At 42.6% G+C, this 23689-nt stretch overlaps 1 protein-coding gene across 9 annotated transcripts in view; it reads left to right on the top strand.

The window, feature by feature from the left end:
- The window catches only part of RNF152 (ring finger protein 152), a 74871-nt gene that overhangs the window by 35144 nt on the left and 16038 nt on the right, over positions 1-23689 (top strand). For 4 of the 9 annotated variants that reach the window (XM_054058969.1, XM_054058970.1, XM_054058973.1 and 1 more), the window contains one exon: positions 9218-22336. In XM_054058969.1, coding sequence (XP_053914944.1) covers positions 9412-10023 — 612 coding nt within the window. In that variant the 5' untranslated portion in view covers positions 9218-9411 and the 3' untranslated portion in view covers positions 10024-22336. Of the gene's footprint in view, positions 1-4126; positions 4916-6972; positions 8128-8166; positions 9125-9217; positions 22337-23689 lie in introns of those variants that run through there. The other 5 variants (XM_054058972.1, XM_054058974.1, XM_054058976.1 and 2 more) reach the window with 5 other exon arrangements.

Genomic DNA, 23689 nt, shown 5'->3' with positions numbered 1-23689 from the left:
AAGTGTTAGAGGGTGAATGATTAGTTTCCAATAAGAAAGGAGCTTTTGGGCTGGTTCCAGTTCCTTTTGGTGTAGTCTGCAAACCAGAATGACCAGCGCCATGACCTGAAGTAGCCGCGGTGCTTATCAGAGACCAAAAATACATAAAGATCACAATTTGTTTGCATTACGAAATGACATAACAGTTGACCTTGAGGAGGCATATTAGTTGGTGAACTTCCACTCTCTTGTGAAGATAAGCTTTTGGAAGTGGTTCTTCTGTGTTAGGACATCTGTTACACCTTTTCTCTTGATAGACAGGGAGCTTTACTTCCTGTACTGCCCACTTAGCAGATTTTAAGAGAAAGGTAGAAACATGAAAAAATATCCCCCCTGCCCCCTAATCTTCAAACCTTATTCTACTTCCTTATCATCTATGAAAGAAGAGGATTTCCTTACTTGCTGTTGTGGGGGGCTTCTAATAAAATATTTTCCAGTTTCTTAATCCCATCTGTTTCAATGTGAAAGGATGTATTATTTTGACTGCCCTAGGTCTATTGTGTTTTTTTTTTTCCTTTCCCTGAAGCGCCCCCTCCCAACCCTTTCCCACACCCAAACACAACAAACCCCAAACCATCACCTCTTGAGAGCAGCTGTGTGAAGGTAGCTGTTCAGTGATGTGTCTCAGAATCACATCCTCAGGAAGCTGGGCTGGATGAGTGCAGAGAATGCAGAGCATATTAAGCAGGCAGGCTGTACCAGGTAGGAGCGCAGTGCAGGGTAGCAACAATTAAAGCTCTCATTGAAAGGACTTCTGGTTCCTGAAGTAAGTGTGAAATTGAGTTTTCAGCTTTTGCATTCTATAGGCAATATATGAATGTGTGAGTATCAATTCCTTTCTCTCTTCCTCTGGGCCCATAAGCGGGTTGTTTTTGACCTAGTTTTGTCAAAATGCACTCATGGAGCTGTAGCACTCTCTGTAATTATAAACTGGTGTCTCAATACACTGATTCAAGCTGATTCCTACTTAATCACCTACTGACCTGTATCAGTGAGAAACATCTGCATCTGAGCTTTATTTGAAATTAATCTTTATTGTTGATAGTGTATTTTGTAGTCTAATACTAAATCCTGAGAGGAGGGAGGGACGAATCTTTTAATTAAGTTTCTCTTCAGGTATCAGGCTAATTCTATCAATGGCAGATGATGCATAAAGCTCTAATGGGAAGCAAAATTTGTCATTTAAGTGATCAGGTGCTTCGTGCATCATTTAAGTGATCGGGTGCTCGGTCTCTCTCTCAGCATTTTGAATGCTACAGGATTCTGTCATGCTGCCATAAATGAAAATCTCTTAGAAAGAAGTTGTTGCATTGCATTTAAAAGCTGTTTCTGAGAGCGGGTTTAATGTCCCTAGCTTTACTCTTTGCCTAGGCAAAGCTCCTTCTTTAATGTTGTGGGATTTTGGCCTTAGTGACTTAACTTGTGACCTCACTTGAAGTTAGGGGAGCAACTTCTAAACCTGTCTTTCCCAAACACCTGCTCCTTTTGCCCTAGTCAAAAATAACTAGTGGTGCTGCTTTTATTCAGGAGATAAGGGGTAGATTTCTTTTCATGATACGCCTCCCACCTCCATTCCTCTTCATGGCAGCTTGAATGGCAAATGGGTCTCTCATTTGGTAATGGAAAAACCTGGCTTTTAATTCCTCTCACACTGGGGTTTAGGAGTGAGTCAGGCATAATTAAGAGCAGCCAGCAAAACTGAAGAAGTGCTAATGGCCCTGACAGGGAGTAGGCTGTAGAAATGAGCACCATCCCTTGGGATGCTTTGAATGCTGGGGATTTTGTTTATTTGCAAACTGGGAGGGAACCTTTCAATATCCTGGGCTGGGAAATGTTCAGATTTGGGATGTCTTAGGACCATAGACAGGCCTCTTATTCTGTCAGTGAACCCCTCATGCAGTAAGTGAAATGCTAGGACTTACGGACGGCAGAAATGGTAAGGAGTACCTTCAGCCTCCTTCTAGTGGGGCAGAGCTGCACCTTTGGGTCCTCTGTGCTCTGCCAGGCTAGAGGGAGCTTGGGAGGTGTACGGATCAATTGCTCTGTGCAGCTTGACAAGTGACCTTGTCAAAACCCTACAAGTGTGGCAGAGTTGGGCTGGTGAGGAGCAGGTCGGGCTCCCACAGGCTGGGCTCCATGGCCACTTGCACAGAGGGCTGCAGAGGGGCCGGGTTATCAGGAGAGCTGTCTGCTTTCTGTCTCTGCCTGCCTGAAATGGGTACATCTCTGTGGAATATTTTAATTTAAAATAGTGTTTCTCACAGGTAAAGTACCTCGTGTGAAACTGTCCGATGAGCATAGCTGTACTGTTTTGACTCAGCAGTAAGAAACTGTACCCATCGTTTGCTGACCTGGCATGTTGCAGGCGATTAGTAGTGTTTGCTGTTGGAACAAAGTGCAGCTTATCCTGGTCATATTTGACCAAAATAAGGTCTTTGGAGCTAGGTAATGTGGACGTGTCAAAGTTTGCAGATAAAAGGAGGGAGCAGTGCAACTGGCGACGTGAGATGGAACAGCGAGCAGCATGTGAGTCTCTGTGTTTCGTATGAACACCACAGATTTTCAGTCTGATCTGGTTTTGCTTCAGAATTGTAAGCTTCTACATTTAGTTTTATTCCTGTGGGTGACCTTTCTGTCTCTGCCTCCTGCTGTTAGGGCTGGCTGGTGACAATTTCTAAGGTAAATGCTGTTGGGGTGATACCTTGTATCTAGGCTCCTTTTTCATGATCTACCTCCAGTCACTCAGCTGCCAGAGAGGCAGGACAACTGCTGTCCTGTTTGATCTGCACCACTGAGATCATCCAGAGCAGACTCTTCCATCAGCATGGATCCTCTGGAGCTCGTTCGTAGGATGTTGTAGGCTCATATATTGCAGTTTCTCTCAGTTTTGTTTTTCGTGCCTTTATGGATCTGGGAGTGTGTACACCTGATTGTCATCTTGGCAAGGGCTAAAGCTAGAGGAACAGTGCCAGCTTGCACTGGCTAAGGATTTGGCCAAATTAAAATGCTTTTGTTCTGCAGTTTTTCTGTGCAGTTGTGAATAACTTAAGGGAAAGGGTGGTGAGTGTAGGCTGCCTGGCTTAGAGAAAGGTGCCTGGAAAACAGGTAATTCTGCAGAGAAGAATGGATTAACATTGTCATCTCAGTGCTAGCTTTATGTCCCTCCAAATGCTTATAATCTCTCAGTTGTAATCTACGTGGTGGATGAACTGTAGGTACTTTAATTTCTGGATCATAGGCTCTCATGACTTTCATGGTCTGTGGAAAAGCTGATACGTTCAAGAAAGCCACAAAAATATTTCAGTCATACCATGGAGGTGCTGCCAGCTGGAAGAGGTGGGGCAGAAACGGATGGTTTTCTGAGCTTTGTTGATTCTGTATTGCAAAAAAGAATCTGTTCAGAATCTGTCACCTCTGCCTGGTGGCTTATGACATGATAAGTGTAGCTGTGATTAAGTTGTCCAGGAGCTTCGAGGCACTCTGAGTGGTGCTTGCATGACCTTGAACCAACTGCTTTGTCTCTCAGCATTTCTTTTCTTAGATGATGAAAGGATATAATGGTTATAATACTTCTTTCCTAACAAGGGTGTTGTGATGAATAAATTAATTAATCGTTGTGCTGTTCTCAGTTTCTATGGTAATTAGTATTACAAAATAGCCTAAAAATAAGTAGGCTCATTTAGTGAAGGATATTCAGGGGAAATCAGGTAGTACCTCCTGGGCATTTGCAACAGCCCCATTATGTTTTGTCCAAGCATGAATTTGTTGAAAACTTACACAGATGCTGAATTTTGCAGCAGAAATGCTTCCAAAAATTAAATATGTTCCTTCCTCTTCACTAGTAGTTTTAAGTGACTCTAGCACCCATTTTCTTCCATATCTGTGGGCAGACCTTGCAGTTAGTTCTCCTGTTGAGAACAGTACTCACCCTTCGCCCCCACCTCCTTTCCAGCCTAAGGGCACCTGAAATGAATGAATCTTTCTTCATCATAAATCATACTCAGTAATACTGTCAAAGAATTCTTAATGTGTTTGGGGAGTTTACGTAATGAACCTTCCTTGAGAAAGGTGAAGTGTTGTCAATGCACTGCCTTGCTGAATGTCTGTTATTAGCCTTGCCGTACAGCAAGTAGAGCATGCCTAAATACGTGCATAAGTCTGTGCAAAGTTTTTGAGGCTTTCTTTCAGTGATCAGCTAACTACATCAGCATGCCCCGAAGCCAGTCTTTAAAAATGTGATATCATGTTTAATCTTCTGTGAATTTTATTAGATTCTACAAGCATCATTAAAGTATATTTTTGGGCTTTGAAGTTAATATAACTTTGGACCCTAATAAGTTAGGAAGCAGGTGTGAAGATGTGTTCTCCAGTGAAGACAGCACACCTTCAAGGCTGTGGTTTTTATTGCTTATTGTCACTGGGGCAGTACTTACATGGAAAAAATATTATGTCAGTAGCCAAGGATTTGCTGTTATTCTGTTCTGACTTATTATCCAACTCCTGTGATGGATGTTCAATGGCTTTCTTTGCACTGGGTTCCAAAAATAACTTCTTTCTGACCTGGCCAGTTGGGAACACTTTACAGTTCAGGTTTGTGCAGAGCTTTCCCTGCAGCAAACCTGGACTTTCTTCTTCCTCTTGCTGTTTATAGCTGTGCTATACCAGCTGCAGCAACCTTCATCTGCTCACTTCCTGCAGCATCTTCCTGCGTGTTGCAGGGAAGCAATGAATTGCAAGAGAGCGACAGATGCCTCCGTCCCCTTCTCCTTCTTGGGGAGTAGAAAGCTAATGCTTTGGCACTCCTGGCCTCCGGCTCACCCAGAAAAAGAAAGCTCAAGGCTCTGCTCCAGCCTCTGACAAGGTACCAGCAGAACAGGTAACATGAATGACAAATAGTTTGAAATACATGTTTTATTCTTCAGACTTTTATTGCTCTTGAGTCATGTGATTCTTTCTCAAATCTTAAAAACTCTTGGCTCATGCAGAGGACAGCCCAAATCTACAAGAAGGACCTTTGTGCTGTGCTCTCAATCACTCAGCTGTACCTTGATCTTCTACTGCAGGGGTCATCAGCTTTTCAGGTTCCTCCCTGGGTCTCTGTAACCACTTGTGAGTCTCTCGCCAGACAGCAGCAGCCCTGTGAATGTTGCACAGACCCACAGCAAGTGGAAGAGGGTATGAAAGAAGACAAAGAGGTCTCCTGATTCTTCTTTGCAAGGCTTGCCGCTTCCTTTGCTCATGCTGCACTTTTCTGACACTAGAGTTTTGGAGCTTATGCATTTTCATACCTAGTTAGTTTTTATTTGTGTTACTGATTAGATCTCAGCCCTGAAGGGCTTCCAGTTCCTCTCAAGTTTGTGCCAGGCAGAGTCATTACTTGCAATTGCAGTTGCCTCTGTCTATGTGTATGGTTTCACTGTCATATTCCCCAGCCCTCCCTTCCACATCTGTGCCCATATGCACAAAAACATATGCTGTCTCCCTTGTGGAGGCCTAAAGATATTCCTAACAACCTTTTCTGATACCCGCCCTTCCCCGCTTTCCTGTCAACAGTCCCCTCACCCTCCTTGGCTCTCACTGGATGACGAGAGTAAATAATGACGGAATTTTTTTTGGCTCATGCTGACACCGGTCGTGCCCGGTCATGTGCAGCCTGGGCTCATCCTTTTGTGCTAAAAGCACTGAGAAGAGCCCAGTCAGAGTAAGCTTCAAGCAAGGTGTTCACCTGTGGTAGCTCAGTACCTCCAAATGGTATTGGGGTATTAAACACAAACTAGCGAGTTCAGTCATCTGTCCAAGAGGAGGTCTGCTGCAGTATTAAATCTTGGCATAGTAATTAAAGTCATGTGGTATAAGAGTGATGACAGAGCTTCTGTGGCTCTTTCCTTCCAAATTATGTACTGCAAGAAGAATCAAATAGATATTATGCAGTTTAATTCTTACTGTGGATGATGGCTTGACTTTTATTCCCAAACAGCTGTGGAAGAGTGTGGGAGGATTGTGAGGCTTGCAGTATGCTTGGGAATAAAGTTATGTTGCAGCCATGGAGCTACATAACCAGCTTTGAACAAGATGGTGTTAGGAAGGGCCAAGGAGTTACATGGCTGTGGCTACTCTTTACCTTGTCTTTAGACACATTCTGAAGTATTCATGCTAACCTTGTTGCTACTAATTTGTCAAAATACACCTCTGATCATTGTTTGAGACATTTTGGGAAAGTAAGAAATATGCATAATTCTGTATAGATAGATGCACAACGCAACCTTGTTACCTGGATGAATGATTTTAGTTGTTCTTTAAAAAAAAAAAAAAGAAAAATTATTTGCAAGTGGCTGTTTCCTTGATTGACTCAGCACGGGGTCAAAATGAGGTTGTTGCTATATTTACAGCTTCTGCAAATATATTTGCACATATTGGAACAATGTATGCCACCTAGGTGGCAAGCTTTATCTTTAAACTTTTAATTTGGCTCTATTCTTTTCCTTTTTCTTCCTATAGATTGCACTAACATTTTGAAACTAACATTTTAAAACGCTTCACAGCATTACTTTGTGTTCAGACCAGCTGAGATCGTGTTGGGATGTTTTTTCCTTCTTTTTCCGTAGGGCACTGTTTGCCTGGAGGCGACTTCTGCTACAAGGATATCACTGGGACAGGGAATGAGGGGCTTGATAGCACATTGAGTTTATGATTCCTGGACAAGGACATGAGGTCAGAAAAATTATCCTGATCTCAATCACAGTCACATCAATAGAAAATGGTTTACCTTTATCACTGTAAGTGCAGAGAGTGGTTAAAGGTGACAGCAACATGAGATCAGAGGACTTCACCAGTCAATTCACTGACATCCCAGCTTCTATGCAGAGATGCTGATTTACATCTGCAGAAGGGGTACTTCCTCTTTATTGTTAAACTTAAGCCTTTCCTTCTGAATTTGGAGGCATTGGGGCTTTTTCTTACAATAATACTGCATAATAATTATTATGCTTCGGGGTTTTTATATTCATTCACAGATAAAGCAGATCACAGTTGCATCTTGTAATATCTGAGCTCAGGTTTGGCTTGGGCACTGTGACTGGAGATTTTGTATGGATGCTTCTGTACAAAATATAAAACTGCTGGGTTGCTTACAGCTGAAAACTGGATCTTATGGATTCAGCGATTCCTTCCTGAGTTCCTATAACTAATTCCTAATGTGGCCTTCATCTCCTCATGTTTTTCAGCTCAGAATTGCGTAGCATTGTGGGGTAGCTCTCTCCTATTTTTCACTCTTAGCTGCACCATAGTCTTTTAATGATCCTTCCTGACTGTCTTTCTTTGTGCCACCTATGCCACCTTCCATAGGGATGCAGAGGTAGTAACAGGAAGGAGAGGATAAAGACGATAAAACCTCCACTGATTTTATTCCATTTTCCCTTGGTGAGGCCTGCATGTGGATGTTGAATGGGTAGCACCCTCTGTGGCAGTTTTGGGCTCCCTGTGCACATGGGGTATCTGTTAATGCCATGTGCCATGCGGTGCTGGTGCAGAGCTGGCACTGCATGATGGATCCTGTGCTTTGTGCTGGCGGTGCCCTGCCCAGCGGTGGCTTCTATGCCGTGGCAAAGCATCCCAAAATTACCATTTGGGCAGCTGACACATTCTATTTACTCCTGCAGCTGTTGTCTGTGTTTCACAAGGTCCTGACTTCATAACTGCAGCCCCTGCTCCCTCCTTAGTCAGGATTGTCCCTGTGTGTTTGCTGAAGTGCCTTGTGAGCCAAAAACTGCTGCTGTTACAAAATCAGCAATAGGAGCAGTTATGCCAACATTGGTGATATTGGTTGTTAGCATTTGAAGAAATGACATGTGTTTTATTTTTCCTACTTAAACACTGGTAACTACCAGGGTATGGTACAGTGTGGTCCAGAGGGCTGTCCTGCATTGCAGACCCCACATCCATGCCTGTCTTCTCTTCTAGAACTATATTATTTCTGGTTTACTGACATCACCCATTGATTATCATGTTTGCAACCTCGTTGCTATGGAGGGAAGAGCAAGAAATATTTGTATGGAAAGTAAGGAGTCCTCCAACAGCTGTGGTTCTCAGGTATTAACTCTGTTTTGGGAATAACATTGCAACAGGAGAAGACCAAAGGTCACTATGCAAATATTTTATGTTTTCTTTATTGTATTCTCTGAATGTAAGTTCAGGCTGACACTTCTTCAATTACAGTAAGGAAGGCAATGTAAAAAGTTGTGAAAATGTCACCCCTTCATATTTATCATGCATTGGAGAGACTAGAATCAGAGCAAGCTAAACAACTCACTGTGAAAGTAAACACAGCTGCCTTTTTTTGCATAGCTGTAAGAACTAAGTGGGGAAATGCAAAGAATCTCTTTATAATGAATAGTTTGGAACAAGAATCGTAACAATTTTCATTTAATTCAGAGCATTAACAGATTGTTCTCTGTGGCCTTTGGCAGTCCTAGGTCTAAACAGAGCCTTTTGTCTTGGGTGAAGTTGTCACCAGTGAGAAGGTTTATGTTTCACAGGACCGTGTTCTATAAGCTACTAGTGCAACCAGACAAACAGTTAATTTGACTAAAAACCATGCCATTCCTTTTTGTTGTGTGCAAACATGGGTGTTGCAGTATAGTTACTTGGTTGCTTATTGATGCAGAGGCAGAATTTCAACAGCCTGTGGAAATGCGTCCATTTAAACATACTTTTTCTTTCTTTCACCCTTCATGCAGGCTTAGCAATTGAGCCAAATAGTTAAAAATCCTCAGGGGTTTAAAGGATTAAATGAGAACACTTGTTAAGGTGCAGGAAGGACTGAAAAGTCCTGAAAATATGACAGGAGGTAGATGCTGAAGGACCTGCTTAGCGAACAACAGCCTCCCCTGTTAGGGATATAAATACAAATGCGAGTGGTGAACTGGTGGGTTGGTAGGGATTTTATATCTGGGGTGGAGAAAAAAAAAAAAAAGGGGAGATCTAGCAATAGCTGACCTGAAGATTTCCAGCTGGGCAGTTTGCTGAAGCCGATGGGAAGATACTTTCTTATTAAGGGTCACAAACTTTTCTCCTTACAGTTTGCAAGGTCAGAACTAGTTTTCATTCCCACTTAGCTGAACTCTTGTTTCCACTGGTTCCTGTAAGTAAACTGTTCTTCACTTTTTTCTGTTTGTCTCAGGTATTGAAAAGTTCAGGCTGGAGGTTTTCCTGTGCTCTTCATAGCCTCTGCACAGCACTGTCCTGAGGAGAAGCAGCTGGAAGGTGGGCACTGCTGTAAGGAGAAGCAGCAGGCAGTCTAGCGCTGCACCTTGGCTACGGGGCACCAGGGTGAGCCTCCTCGCAAGGCTGCTGTACCTCCCTGCGCCAGCTGCCATGGAGACTCTGTCCCAGGACTCTCTGCTGGAGTGCCAGATTTGCTTCAACTACTACAGCCCGCGCCGGCGTCCCAAGCTGCTGGACTGCAAGCACACCTGCTGCTCAGTGTGCCTGCAGCAGATGAGGACCAGCCAGAAGGACCTGCGCTGCCCCTGGTGCCGTGGGATCACCAAGCTGCCGCCGGGGTACTCTGTGTCGCAGCTGCCTGATGACCCTGAGGTGATCGCTGTCATTGCAATCCCCCACACCTCGGAGCATACCCCTGTCTTCATTAAACTCCCCAGCAATGGGTGCTACATGCTGCCCTTGCCCCTCTCCAAGGAGAGGGCACTACTGCCAGGAGACGTTGGCTGCCGCCTTCTGCCTGGTGGCCAGCAGAAGTCCCTGGCGATGGTGACGATCCCAGCGGAGCAGCAGCCGCTGCAGGGCAGCCTTCCCACTGATGGGGGAGCAGAGGAACCAGACCAAAGAGGTGTTGTTAAAAGCTCCACCTGGTCGGGTGTTTGCACTGTCATCCTGGTGGCCTGTGTCCTGGTCTTCCTCCTGGGCATTGTCCTCCACAACATGTCCTGCATTTCCAAGCGCTTCACAGTGATCTCCTGTGGCTGAGGCGAGGAGGGGATTGTGCTCCCCTGGGGTTTGGGTCGGGTCGGTGGTGGTGGTGGTATCAAGCAAGACAATTCACCGCAGCTTTGCCCAATGACTGCAGAACACTGCGCACTGGGGCAGCAGTGCACTGGCCTGGCCGCGGCCCCTGGTGGTGCAGCGCAGCGTGCAGAGAAAATCACGACCTGTTTCTGGCAGCAATGGCACTGAGGAGGACTGCATGCATCACCATAGTCATTTATCAAAGGGACTGCAACTTAACAGTGATTTTTCTTTTTTTTTTATCGTGTTATGAGATTAAAGGCATCCATGTAGCTGGTTATACTGTAAAGTTTATGGTATGAGCTCTTCTGTAAACACAGTAGATTAAAATCAAGACTACTCCATGTAGAATTAAGGGAGAATTGGTGTGCAACTCTACAAGGTGTTCAGTACCAGTCCACACATGCATTATTTTGTAATGGGGGGAGGGAGACTTGTAAAATCAAGAAATCATTTAGCTGGTAATGCATTTTGTGTGTTTTAAGCTGCACATTAATTGAACCAAGTTAGGGAGTTGTACAGTAGTTTTTAAAAGGAAATGTTTTACAAGCAATCATTCCATTCCATGGTGTGTGTCTTTTGCCTCTCTATGCTCCCCCGTTTTTTTTTCAACCACAGGGAAGTGGCACTTCCAGCATCTTTTGTTTGAAGGAGCTTCCAAGCAGGGAAGCAAAGTGGGCTAGGAGGAGTACCTAAAAATGCAGCCAAAACACTTGTGCCTAATTGGTTTCACACAAAGGATGACTTTGAATGGCAAACATTGGACATATTGTTTAACCTCCAGTCTGACAGAAGGACTTCCCAACAACCTGGCCTTCATAGCCATTACTGAACAAATGGGTTATTGTTATTATTTTTCTAGAGGTTGGGTTTTCTTAGTTGTTCTTGAAGATTTTAGACGTATTTTGCCTCCCTCTTTCCTAGGAGAGGCAACTGTGTACCCATGGATGGTGTGAGAGTGGAGTGGCTCTAAGGAAGCCTTACCATCCCAACTGAGACCAAGGACCCTTATATGCAATCATCTAGTAAGACACAGTGACATAGCTGTGAGGAGAACTCAGGCCAGCCTAACCCTCTACTAGGTGGCCTACCTCTCCTAAACCACTGTGCCTGTTCTGGTATCAAAATGTCTAGGTGAGCATAACAGAGCCTCTCCACATGTTCAGTCTTATAATGTTGGTGTTTGTAAGGACAGGATTGAAAAAAGCACAGGAAGTGTCTCCTTCCACCTCTGAGTGTCATGAAACCCCATTCATTTGCGGTTCACTTCTTGCAAAGAGCTGAATTCCTGAACCTTCACTGCTCTGAGCAATCCCACTAGCTTTAGCAGTACTGCTTATAAGTAAAATAGAGCTCAGTGTGAATTTGGGTATTTGGCAAGTATGAAAGCTGAAATTTGTGTGAGATTTAGGGATCGGATTGAGGGGCATGTGCCAGACCTTTAATAAGATGGAAAAAAGCTATTGGTTTGCACTGCTGCTTTTTGCAAATACGAAGTGTAACCTCCCAGAAATGTGACCTCTTGTTATTTACCTACAGGTCTTTTTAATAATTAATTAGAGATCACTGAATGCCATATTATAACACTGGAGAACATAAATTTGACTATGCTGTGCCAAGTTGGCCCTGTAGACATCAGTGATTTTCTGGTTATGTCATAAAATCCAGTTGCTGGTTCACAATAAATGTTCTCAGCTAGGACTTTCATCAGGAACATACCTCTAACTTTGTGCTGGGTTTCAGCCCCTCCCTCTTCCCAAACAATTTTTCTTGACTCCTGTTAACTGAAGAATAGCATGTATGGTGCTTAATTGTTATGATGTGTGTTCCATCATGTACGGAGAGGAACCATTGTGCTGATTCTAACCTACTGTCATATTTCTGCGTAGCACAGCAAAAAAACCCCAGCATCCTCAGATAACACATTCAATGCCTTTTTAGTGCAAGGCCCATGTGCAGTATGCCTTGAATCTGACTTAAGAGTATTGTAATACATGGAAGCTGCTGCAGCATGTTTCATTTGGTAGCAGTAGGGAACAGCAGGAATTCCAAAATGTGTCTTCTGAACGTGCTAGTCTCTTGTTGCCAATAGGTAGCACATCCGTGCTACGCTGCTTATTGTGTAAAGGAAAGCCAGTTAACGAAAAAGGAATAATCTTGCCTTTATAAGACTCCTAAGGAAGTGACCAGATGCAGGACTTGACCCTCTACTGCCTTATCCCCTGTAGCGATTGATGGGTGTGCCAGGAGCATTGAGCATAGCTGGAACTATGCTGAGAACAGCACTGATGTGTTTTGCAGCAACTTATCTGGGTTATCAATGACTGCACAAAACCACGAGGCAGTCAAAGAGCAAGTCCTGGAGATACAGTGCTGATAACGTTAACCTCCATCCAGCTGTACTGGCTCGACTGAAGCTTTTGAGGCTGAGGTTTCTCTGGCATTGCAAAGAATGGTTATCATGAAAACTGGCTCTCTTCGTCCCTACACGGAGGGTCTAGTATGAAAGAGAAATCAGAAATTAGGTTAATATGCCACATTGCATAATACATTGTGCAACAGGCAGACCTGGTGTTTATCCGATATTAATGACGTAAGATATTAGAAGACTACCATCCTGTATTCCGTAATGAAGTACATTGTTTTGTTAATATCAATTTCCTGTACTTTTCGTGCCGGCTGAAATGCATGTTTGACCTAATTTCTGATCCAGACATTTGCCTGCTCTCAGCCTTGTGTAAGAGCAATAAGTAAAACCTCATGATATTTGTCTGCCTGCATGCACGTGCATGCACGTGCGTTCATGGCGTGTACGTTCATTCCTTTTTATAAATAGAACTTCTGGAGATGATTTGTTCTGGCTTTAGATTGTGACTATCATTTTAAATTGGTAGCTGCCATATCATGTTGGATCTTCTAGCTCTTTTGCTGACTTGTGTAGAAGTGAACTAAGTAGTTTGTAGTAATGTACAGTGTTAAAATGTTTCTCAAATATGTTGATAGTCATACTACTTTAAAAATGCACTGCAGTCTGTCCCATTTCTTTGTCCAATACCTGGCATTAAAAAGTAATACTGATATATACATATTTTTTAATTTTTTTTTTTAAATGGCCTTGCCGTTGTAATTTTTCTCTGTGGAGAAACACTTTTGGACTTATGTCAAAATCATCAGATTCTGGCTAGTTTTGGTTCCCTGGTGTCTAGTAAGAAATCACTGCCCAGTTCCACCAGGAAAAAAAAAAATAGAAACTTACTGTGACCCAGTACTGTTTGAGCAACAAAAATTTATACTAAAAACTTATGTGTTATTACTCAAGCATCTGCATTTTTTGAGCAAATTACTTGGTATGAATGTGTATTTATTTCCTTGTTTAATGGGAAGGGTGTGTGTGTTGGAGTCCAGCTTTGTTTGGTTTTTTTTTTCCTGGAGGGTCCCAACTTCCATTTTTGGCTTGTGCTTTCCTGGCAAACAGACTTTAGGGTTCACTCTGTGAAATTCTGTTTAGTGAATTTTAAAAATTCAAAATATGCAACTTTGGTATGCGGGATTTTTTAAGAAATTATATGTTCCGTGATTGTTCATGCTTAACCAAGATGTAAAGGAGCCTGGATATTTTGTAAACATGGAGCAATCGTGAGTCCAAAGTTTCATCTTTATTAATGAAGCTCAGTCTGAATAAAACATTAGGAGAAAAAGAATGCTATCAAGTGAGTTATGGTACCTCTGTTACTTTGCCACCAAAGGAAGAGCATGGAAGGGAATTTGTTAGAATTGCTCTGTATTTTATGAGGGGGTGGTTGAAATTCGACTCTTGGTGTTTTGAGGCAAAGTGTTAAGTGTGGGTTGTGGTAAACAGTGAAAGGTTTTTCATGTTTTATTTACCTTGGAATTCAGAATTATAGCTGTTGACTTCTGAGCTGCACAACAGATTACATTTTTTCTGTTTTAATCAGATGACTTCAATGTTTTAAGTAAACATTTGCTTATGAAAGTGAGGGATTACTGGTCTTGACTTAAGCATGTATTATACAGACTGACATACCAGCTCCGTCTTCCCATTGAGTCCCCCTTCCTGATCACATTTTTCTGCTGGAGCACTGGACAGCGAACCTTTCTAATACCGCAAATGCATTTCTGGATCAGAATTGGCTGTTGTTACACCGGTTTTGTAAGGTTCACAACAGGGCTAAACCAAAACCTAATGATTCATATGTGGTTTGAGCTCTTCTGTAGGTGTCCTGATGTCAAACCTCCTGCCATCAATCTGCTGTCTGAACTGCTGCAAGCCTCTGTGTTCCCTGAAGCTTTTCACAGCATGCAAGGCAGTGGAGGATGTTGTCTCCTCCCAGTCACACAAAGGAGCCGTGCCCACCATCCACAGCCAAACTGCCCCCAGAGAACGTGTCTTGAGACACTTGCATGAGTACTGCAGGAGACATTTGCATGTCGAGTGAATGCATCTCAAGTAAATGTTGCACTTGAAATGCTTCTTTATCCTAGTTGCACAGAAAGTGTGGCTTCAGATTTGGGTTTTCCCAGACTTTTTCTGAGAGTGGATGGAGAGAAGAAGAAGGTACGTGGCAGCAGATGAGTCGCAGCATTGTCTAGGAGGCTCTCGAAGGATCTGCTGGCCCTGAAGGCAAAGCTTTTCATGTAAGAGCTTCAGTAGAGCAAGATTGTCTGGAAATGTTGCAATGGCTTTACAGCATGTTAGTGACCTTTCTGGTTCTACATGCTGTCTGTAGCCCTGACAGCTGAGGCTGTTGTGTTCTTTCTCTTTGTCACTTTACCTCTTGCATGCTTGTGTCAACAAGCCAAGCTGCTTGCTTCATCCTGAAGTTGAACAATTTTTCAGACATTTCTTAAGTTGCCCTGAGCATCTCTAATGAAAAAAATTACCTTCCAAGTATAGTGAAATTTAATGCTTAATAAATGTTTGGAAAATGCATTTTCAAGTATTTCCTTATTCTTCAATACATTTTTAGTTCCAAATAATTCCTTTAATTTTTGTGCTAAGCATGTTCCTGAACATCAGAGGCAATTATGAAGAGCTCATTAAGATTCACAGCTAGAAGAAGAAAGTCTTATTCATCCCACAGTCCCCTTCAGATCAGCCAGTCTGTTTTCATTCTCCGCATCTGTATCACACTGAGGCACTTAAACAAGGGGATGAAATGGGGACCTGTGGACATGCATGGAGCCCCTACACATATGAGCACAAGGATGTGTTTCCGTGCTCAAGGGTGTGTATGCGTACAGCACACACTTGCATGTAGTAGAGAGGATTAGTGGAAGGGTGTCAGACTAGAAAATCACAGGAAGGTCATGTACTTTATGGTTCTGTATTGATCAGGTGCAGAGATAGCTTGGTAGCATGAAACCTGAGTATTGCTACCTGGATTTCATGGGGATGAGTTGCCATTCCTTCTGAGCTGTCTCCTGCGAACCAGCTCCTATTGCTGTCAGATGCCTCGCTGCTCCACAGGTGATGTCTTGCCTGGTGTTCAGGTGAGGAGCCGCATCTTTGCTATGTACCTCCAGGCTGGGTTGTCCACCAGAAAAAGGAACAGACAGATTTCCTGGGCTTTTAGTTTTTCAGGAGTCTAAGTTCAAGTGGAGAGCTTTCAAAACAGAGGTGCATAAAGCATGCCTGAAAGCCTGAAGGCAGCATACAGACTTGGCCTGAACTGGTTTGAAAGATTGAAGGAAGGATGCAGAAGGAGAAGGACACTGGAAATAAGCAGATCATTAGGCAGTAGCCTGAGAACTCAGATCTGTACATGCAAAACTGAGCATGTTTTGCAGTGGCCTGCATATGTCATTTCTGTCAAACTGTACCTCAAGAATGGCAGTGAAACTCCAGATCTTGCATTTCCTTCAACATCTTTGAGCTGGGAGGCTTTCTTTTTCAAAAGTTTGTTTTTCCACCTAACTGAAAAACTCGATGGGTGTGCGGGAATCTTTTAGGGTGCCAAATAATCATTGAAGCTGAGGACTCGGACACAAGCTGAACAGGAATTCAGCAGGAAGAAGTTGGGATAGAAAATAGAGCAGTCTTTGAATTCTCTGTGTGTGCAGATATGTCAGATTGGTTAAAATAAAAATTTGTTTAATTTGCACGTCTGTTGGTCTGTTCACTGAATGTTGAAAAGCAGGTGGCCATCTCTTAGCACAAATAATGAAGTTGACAATGTTGGAATGCCAAACAGCTAAAGACAGGATTCGCTGAACGTATTAGATGTGGGAAGCTGAAAAGAAAAGTGGCTATTTGGTACCACTACTGCACTCATTGAATCATGGAATCATAGAATGGTTTGGATTGGAAGGTATCTTAAAGATCATCTGGTTCATCTCCTTTGCCATGGGCAGGGACACTTTCCACTAGATCAGGTTACTCAAAACCCCATCCAACCTGACCTTGAATACCTCCAGGGACGGGGCTTCCATGGCTTCACCAGGAAACCTGTTCCAATGAAATTTACCCTCTTTCAGCTTATAACTGTCACCCCTCATTGTATCACTACACACCCAGATAAAATTTACCTCCCTCCTCAGCTTTCCTGTAGGACCCCTTCGAGTACCAGAAAGCTGCTATAAGAGATAGCTTGGTAGCTTCTCCAGGCTAGAAAAGCTCAACTCTCTCAGCATGTCCTCATATCTACCATACGTATCTACCTTTTATAGTAGATGCCCCAGCCCTTGGATCATCTTTGTGGCCCTCCTCTGGACTGCCTCTAAGAGATCAATGTCCTTCCTGCGCTGAGGACTCTAGAACTGAATACAGTACTCCAGTGAGGTCTCAGAAGGGTGGAGTAAAGGGGAGAGAATTGTCTTCCTTGATCTGCTGGTGACACTTCTTTTGATGCAGCCCAGGATATGGTTGGCTTGCTGAGCTGCAAGTGCACAATGCTGGCTCGTGTTGAGCTTCTCATCCACAAGCACCCCAGGTCCTTCTTTTCAGGACTGTTCTGAATCCATTCTCTGCCCAGCCTGTATTTGTGCTTGGGATTGCCCCAACCCAGGTGCAGGATCTTGCACTTGGCCTTGTTGAACTTCATGAGGTTAGCACAGGCACACTTCTTAAGCCTGTCAAGGTCCCTCTGGATGGCACCCCTTCCGTCCAGTGTGCTGACCACACCACACAGCTTGCTGTTGTCAGCAAACTTTCTGAAAGTGCACTCAATCCTACTGTCTATATGTCTGACAAAGATGTTAAACAACACTGGTCCCAACACTGATCCCTCCAGTACGTCACTTGTCACTTGTCTCTACTTGGACATTGAGCCATTGACCACAATTCTCTGAGTGCTGCCATCCAGCCAATTCCTTATCCACTGAGTGATCCATCCATCAAATTCCTGTCTCTCCATTTAGAGACGAGAGTGTTGTGCGGGACAGTGTCACATGCCTTGCACAAATCTAGGTAGATGATGTCAATTACTCTTCCCTTGTCCATCAGAGATGTAGCCACATTGTGAAAGGCCACCACTAAATCCTTCAGGCACAATTTGCCCTAGGTGAAGCCATGTTGGCTCTGATCAATCACCTTATTTTCTATGTGCCTCAGCAGAGTTTCCAAGAGGATCTGCTCCATGGTCTTGCTGGGCACAGAGGTGAGACTGACTGGCCTGTAGTTCCTCAAGTCTTTTTTTTTAACTTTCTATTGAAAAAAATGGGGTTTATATTTCCCCTTTTCCAACTTACATAAAATAAACCAGTATGGTTAGATTAGAGGTTTATAGCTTTCTGGCTTGGTTTTCAAGATGGAGTAAACAACAGAAATGAGAAGCCTGAGTGGTTTAATGCTGCAGGTTATTTTCTTGCCTATCTTGAGAATTGTGAAATGATGTGTGTATGCTGTCATGGTGCTGATCTTTTTTGGAAGCATTGCTCCATAGACGCCTGCATGCACTGAGTAGGTTCGAACCGTTGGGGGTTGCATCTGCTTGAGAGAAATCTGGATCTGCCTTAAGATGTGAAAAAAAAAAATCTTCCCCTGCAAGGTGATTTGAATTCAGGTTGACATTGTAAAGTATATGATCTCACTTTGAAGTATTTAAGAATGGTGGTGTATCTTGAAGTACCTTCAAAGCAGCGTGTCATGTGGTAGACTTGTGCCTGACTGCAAGCATAAAAGGGTGCTCAGTTCCCAAGCATGGCCAATTTGCTGATTGAACTGCAAATGAATAATTTCTTGCTTAAATTATTCGGAATAATAGTCCCAGATGTTTCTCAAAGATTTGCTAAAAAAGTGTATTGAAATATTTGGGGCACGATTTAGGTAAATATGCTAACTGAGAAAGCACTAAAGCTTTAAATCTAAGGAAAATGAAGGGATTCAGTCACACATGATTAAGTACTTTCATGACTAGAGGTGGACTTTACACTTAGGTGTTTGTTTCTTGATACTTGGCTTGTCTGCACAACTCCTAAAGAACACTTGAAGTAATAAGCTTTGCTTTGGGGAAGGTTTTATTTTGAAATTTGAAAGCGTATTGGCTAGGAGAAACTATGTAATACCACAAGGCAGCTGATTTCAAGCACTTGAGTGTAGAAACCTGTATTTCTATAACTCCTGTTTTTAATTGTTCATTGTACATAGCTGAGAGTTCTTAAATCATGGTGGGGGAAAAAAAAGAGCTTGTCATTCAAACTCGCACCAAAAACCACCATAGGAATCCAGAGTGATGACAATTTAAAAAACTCAGAAGAAATAAACTGAATTCTTATAGCTTCTTTCCTGCTGTGCTGAAATGCTGAGAGATTTGCTAAACCTACAGGTTTATACAACTAAATCCGTGCTTAATGATTGTGTTTGCTAAACTGGCTAACTGCAATGGATACCTAAATCATTCTTTTTTTTTCTTTCTGATCTCCTCTAGTTTAGAGAAGACAAGATTTGGACAGTTGTATCTGGATTGAACAGTGTGATAAGAGTTGTAAAATGTTACCAGCAAGGAGCCTAGTTTTGTGATAAACAAAGAATTGCACAGTGAATGTCTTTCGGGAGCCATCCAGCCAGAACAATCATACAGCAACTACAGCAAACCTCTGGGATTGAGAGTTGTCAGGAGTAGTGGATAAATGAGGATATTTTCTAATACCCCCGATGCTGTGTGTGTTTGTTATTGTCGATGCTTGGCATCTTTGGGCTTGGGTTCTTTGTTTTGTCCTTTATAACAAGAAGCTTAAAAAGCACTTTGTACTGCTTCCTTATGAGCATGCCACCTCCTCTTTCTTTTGCTCTTTGTTTGTCCATCCTGTTTCCCTGCAGATTTGCAAAGAGGAACTTACCTTTTGTATAGGAGTGACTGCAAATTTCTACTGCATTTTTGGTGATTAAAATGGTAACATCTCCACAGAAACAGCAACATCTCTAGGGCTCCATACAGTGTCTTATTTGCAATACCTCTTTGTCTGCTCTATCATAGGTCCTTTCTAAACAAATATTTTGGATTATTGTTTCTTTACTGTAGCCCTAATATTTTTGGAGAAAAGCAATAGCAAACTAACAGACAACAACTAAGAGACTAGAAATTATTTGCACGATCTGTTTTTTAAGATAAGATTTTAAAATTCATTAACAACTCTTTTTGTTCTATTTTTTCAATGTATCAGTGACATAATTCTGCGATTCCACTTCCTTGGGTGGAGAAGGGAGATAAGAAAAAAATCCATATTCATGGTTTAGATTAGGTCTGCTGGGTTTCAAAATGTATGTATGTGCTTCTGTTTTGTAATACTTCATAAACCTCCTAACAGCTGAAAACTGCACTAGCACCAAAATCTTAATGAAATGTCATATGCAGCCTATTAAGTTTAAAATGCCTGCTGAAATATGCAGAACCTGGACTTTCAGGATGTCAAACACATGGAGAACTCTATGTAGAATTAGTTGTGACTGTCAGTTCTCTGGGATCACACTCCGGTCTTATGCCTCCTTTAAAGTTGTTAGTAGACTTGGCCTCTGAGCATTTCTGTCATACATACTATACGCAGTGGCAGTCCTCATTTTATAGATCTAAAGCAAGCAGCCTTTGATAAGGAGATACTTAGCAATTTTGAGGGCGAATTATCCATCTCCTTAAGGGATTGTTAAATCCTCAGTTGGATCAGCAACCTGACTTTTGCAAAAGGAAGATGGGAATTTGGTTAAATTGTTCTGGCACAGCCTGGCCCTCCCTGTGCTTTCTTGGTCGTTCAAGGGGAGGAGGTGTCCTGGGACAGGTGTTGAACTGTGTGAAACATGTACGTGACCTACCATAAAGCTCTGTTGAAACAACTGTCCCGTAAGGACACACTGTGAGTGCTCTCCCTGCTGGAATCGTCCGACATAATATCTCTGGTTAGAACGTGGGGTCTTATGATTTGTCTTCTGTAGATATGACTATTAAGGTTTAAAAGAAATGTGGTAACCTCTCTATAAGGTTCCTTCAGCTTTCTAAGTCATCACAAATGTAGAACTCTCCCAGCCACCCAGTATCCTACAAACTGGAGAAGCTGTCCTTCTATTCAGCTTCAGGTGAGAAAGGTAGCCCTGAATTAGGTTGCCTCATGGCAGGGCGCTGTTTCTGTCGCTCTGCTGTGAGTTAGCCTGCTGCTCAGATGCTTTTTTGTGGCAGGCTCTAAAAAGTATTTCTCATCCTTCTCCCTCCTCGCCCACCCTCATTTTGCTTATAATTGTTTTTGGAAAAACAAAAACAGGCACTAGGAAAAACAAAAAGAAGAGTAAAGCTGTTCTTCATTCAGGCCACGTTTAGACCATCTGTTCTGTATCTATTTAAACTTTGTCGAGAGAAAGCAGAAATGCCCCTGAATTTCAGCTATGCTCCAAATGAATCCCAGTAGGCTTCCTGTTGTGGAGACTAAACCTTGCTAAGCAGAGGACCTCTGAGAAGAAAAATATTTTTAACTCCCAGGAATCAGCAGATGCAGTCAGTTGTTGCTGGAAAGCAAAGAAGGAGCAGTGGCAGTCCTTGCAACGAAGCATTCTCCCTGCTGCAGTCCCTGTGCTTTGAGACTAGTGGGCTGGTGTGGCACAAGGCTGCAGCGGAGAGGGCAGTACTGACTGCACACATGCATATATTGTCTAGGGGATCTGCTTGTCAGCTTTCTGATATGTATTTCAAGCTACTTGCATTTGGTATCAGTTCAGATTACTTCAGCTACAGTATCCCTAACTGCTCCGAAGGCATTGCAAATGAGCTGTAATCTCAAGCAGCCCATCCCACAGGGCTTGTCTTTGCACTATCCCTCTTAGCAGAGGTTTCTGTGTTACTAGGGGAGGTAAGAAGGAGTGGGGATAGTTGAATGGTTGGGGGTTTGTGTTTTGTTGCGTTTTATTTTGTGAAGGCAGATAAACTTTGACAGATGATAAAACAAAAAGGCAAAGGAAAATTACTAAATAGTCTTTATGTCAGCTGAAGTGTCCTCCCTCAGTGCGGCTTTGAAGTGAGAGCTAGTTCTCTATCTCAGTGTCAACCTTGAAGACGTGCACATGTGTACTTATTCATGCACTTAATATGTTAATTAAAACAAGACCTGAATGAAGGTTTGGCCCTTATTTTAAGAATCAAAGACAGAAAGGCCTCACTCTGCCTGGTAGTGCCAATGGCCTCTTCCCTCCCGCTCCTGACTTTCCGGCTAGTTAATAGTTGCACCAGAGGCTGGAAGGTGGAATCTAGTCTCAGGCACACAGGTATTACATGGCTCTCCTACAGCTCTACCACTGTCTTTGCTCCTTGTTTTACACTTGGTTTTATATGGTCCCTTGTCCTCCCTAGGCTCCCTCTGCACCCTTGTTAATTATATTCTAGCTAAACGAGCTGGCTGGCACTGTTCTTTGGCTGTGTACCAAAGTCCTTGATGTGTTTCAGAAGCAAGAAACATATCTAACTTGGTTTTAGACTACTTCCCCCTTCTTATCTTGTGGAGGGCTCAGCAGCCCCTACAGATACATAAGCTGCTGTGCTGCCATGTCAAAACGTTGCCAAATATTGACTTTATAAAGGTGAAATCAAAGTGCTGTTGATAAATCTGAAAGCCCGGAGAAACATTCTTTGCTTGCTTTGTCTGTTCTAGAAGGCATCTCAAACACTGCTGAGTTTCTAACTGACCCCTTCCTCCCATCCCATTTTAATCGTGGTATTTTTGTAGTCCATCCTCTGGAGTCTTGTCCTTTGTACATGTAGAAGCGCTGATTTTATGAGAACTGTTCAGACACATTTGCTATGATTAAAATTCCTCATAATGATTTTCAATAGACTAGTGTGTGTTTTTCTTTTTTAATACAAAAAGTAAAATTGGCTGGGACATTCATGCATTAGTTCCACTGAGAGCTTTAATAGAGTTAAGCAGTAATAAAGGAATACTGAGATCCTCAGCCAAGTTTCACATGGGTGGAGGTGACTTTCAAGTGGTCCATCAGAAAGCCACTTTTATGAGCTTGTGAAAGAGGGGGAGAAAAAAGAATGTCTTGTGCCTCCATTCTTTCCCTGGGCAACTTGCCACGGCAAGTATGATACACCTTTGTCCTTAACTTGGGTGCGAATCCCTTTGGGAAGGAGCTGTTGTGACATTTCCTTGTGGATGCTCTGTGATACTTAAATGTACGTGTGCTCATCCACTCTTGTGTGTAGGTCTGGAGTTACTCTCTTACCTTGTTAACTGACACACATCCTTATAAACATGAACTTAATCGGCTACTGGTGTTCATGAATATAAATTCAATGGCATCAGAAGAGATTTGAGGTAAGGGCCAGTAGATACAGTTAATCTTTTATATTCAGTAGTCTAATGATTCAAATTAATGTGTTTCTGTGAGCAAAAGTGCAGCTTTTTTTTCCTTGTAAATCTTCCATTTTTAAGCCTGGTTTCCTATGGAAACGAGACATGCACACTCATGCTGTGCATCTGTGTGTCCTTTTTCACTGGCCTTTCAGACCAAATTCAACACAGTGATAGCCAGCTAGAAGATAATTAAATTTCTCTTTTGATGATGTGTGGGTAGAAGAAGAGAGGGAAGAGGCACATCGATCCTTTATGTTTCAAACATAGGAAAAAGCTACACTGTGGACTTGAATCTTATTAGAAATTAGAAAGACCACATGGGAGATGCTCCCCAGTAAATGACTCAAGCAGAAGAAAACTTAAATTGGAGCTTGCAGTGAACAGTGAGACAGCAATGCACAGGAAATTAGATTTTATTTTGCTTCTTTTTATGTAATTCCTTTTCTTTGGAAATGCAGCCTCCTCTAACATTTTTTATATACTTCAGTCTTGAGTGATGAATATGGTGGTACTGGTTGCCTGAATACAGCTTAGTTCAAGTGGAGTTTTGCGATCACAAGAGGTTGTGTCTTCATTAATAGTACCATGACACAACTTTCATGACCTCTCTTTACATTTAGTGACTTTAAGAAATTAAGGTTGGGTTACTGAATTTCACTGTGATGGGACAAATATCAATTGGCAGAACTGAACAGGAGCATCATCCAAGAAGGGAAAATGATGTGTTTGATTGTTTTTTTATATCAGAACCGAGGCAAAACTACACAGTGCTTTGCCATTTATAAATACCTTAGTGAATATGGTTATTTTAGCTGGGATGAACTGAGAGTATAAA

Source organism: Cuculus canorus, chromosome 2, assembly GCF_017976375.1.
Source record: "Cuculus canorus isolate bCucCan1 chromosome 2, bCucCan1.pri, whole genome shotgun sequence".
NCBI classification, from domain to species: domain Eukaryota; kingdom Metazoa; phylum Chordata; class Aves; order Cuculiformes; family Cuculidae; genus Cuculus; species Cuculus canorus.
This window is presented reverse-complemented; position numbering and strand designations above follow the sequence as displayed.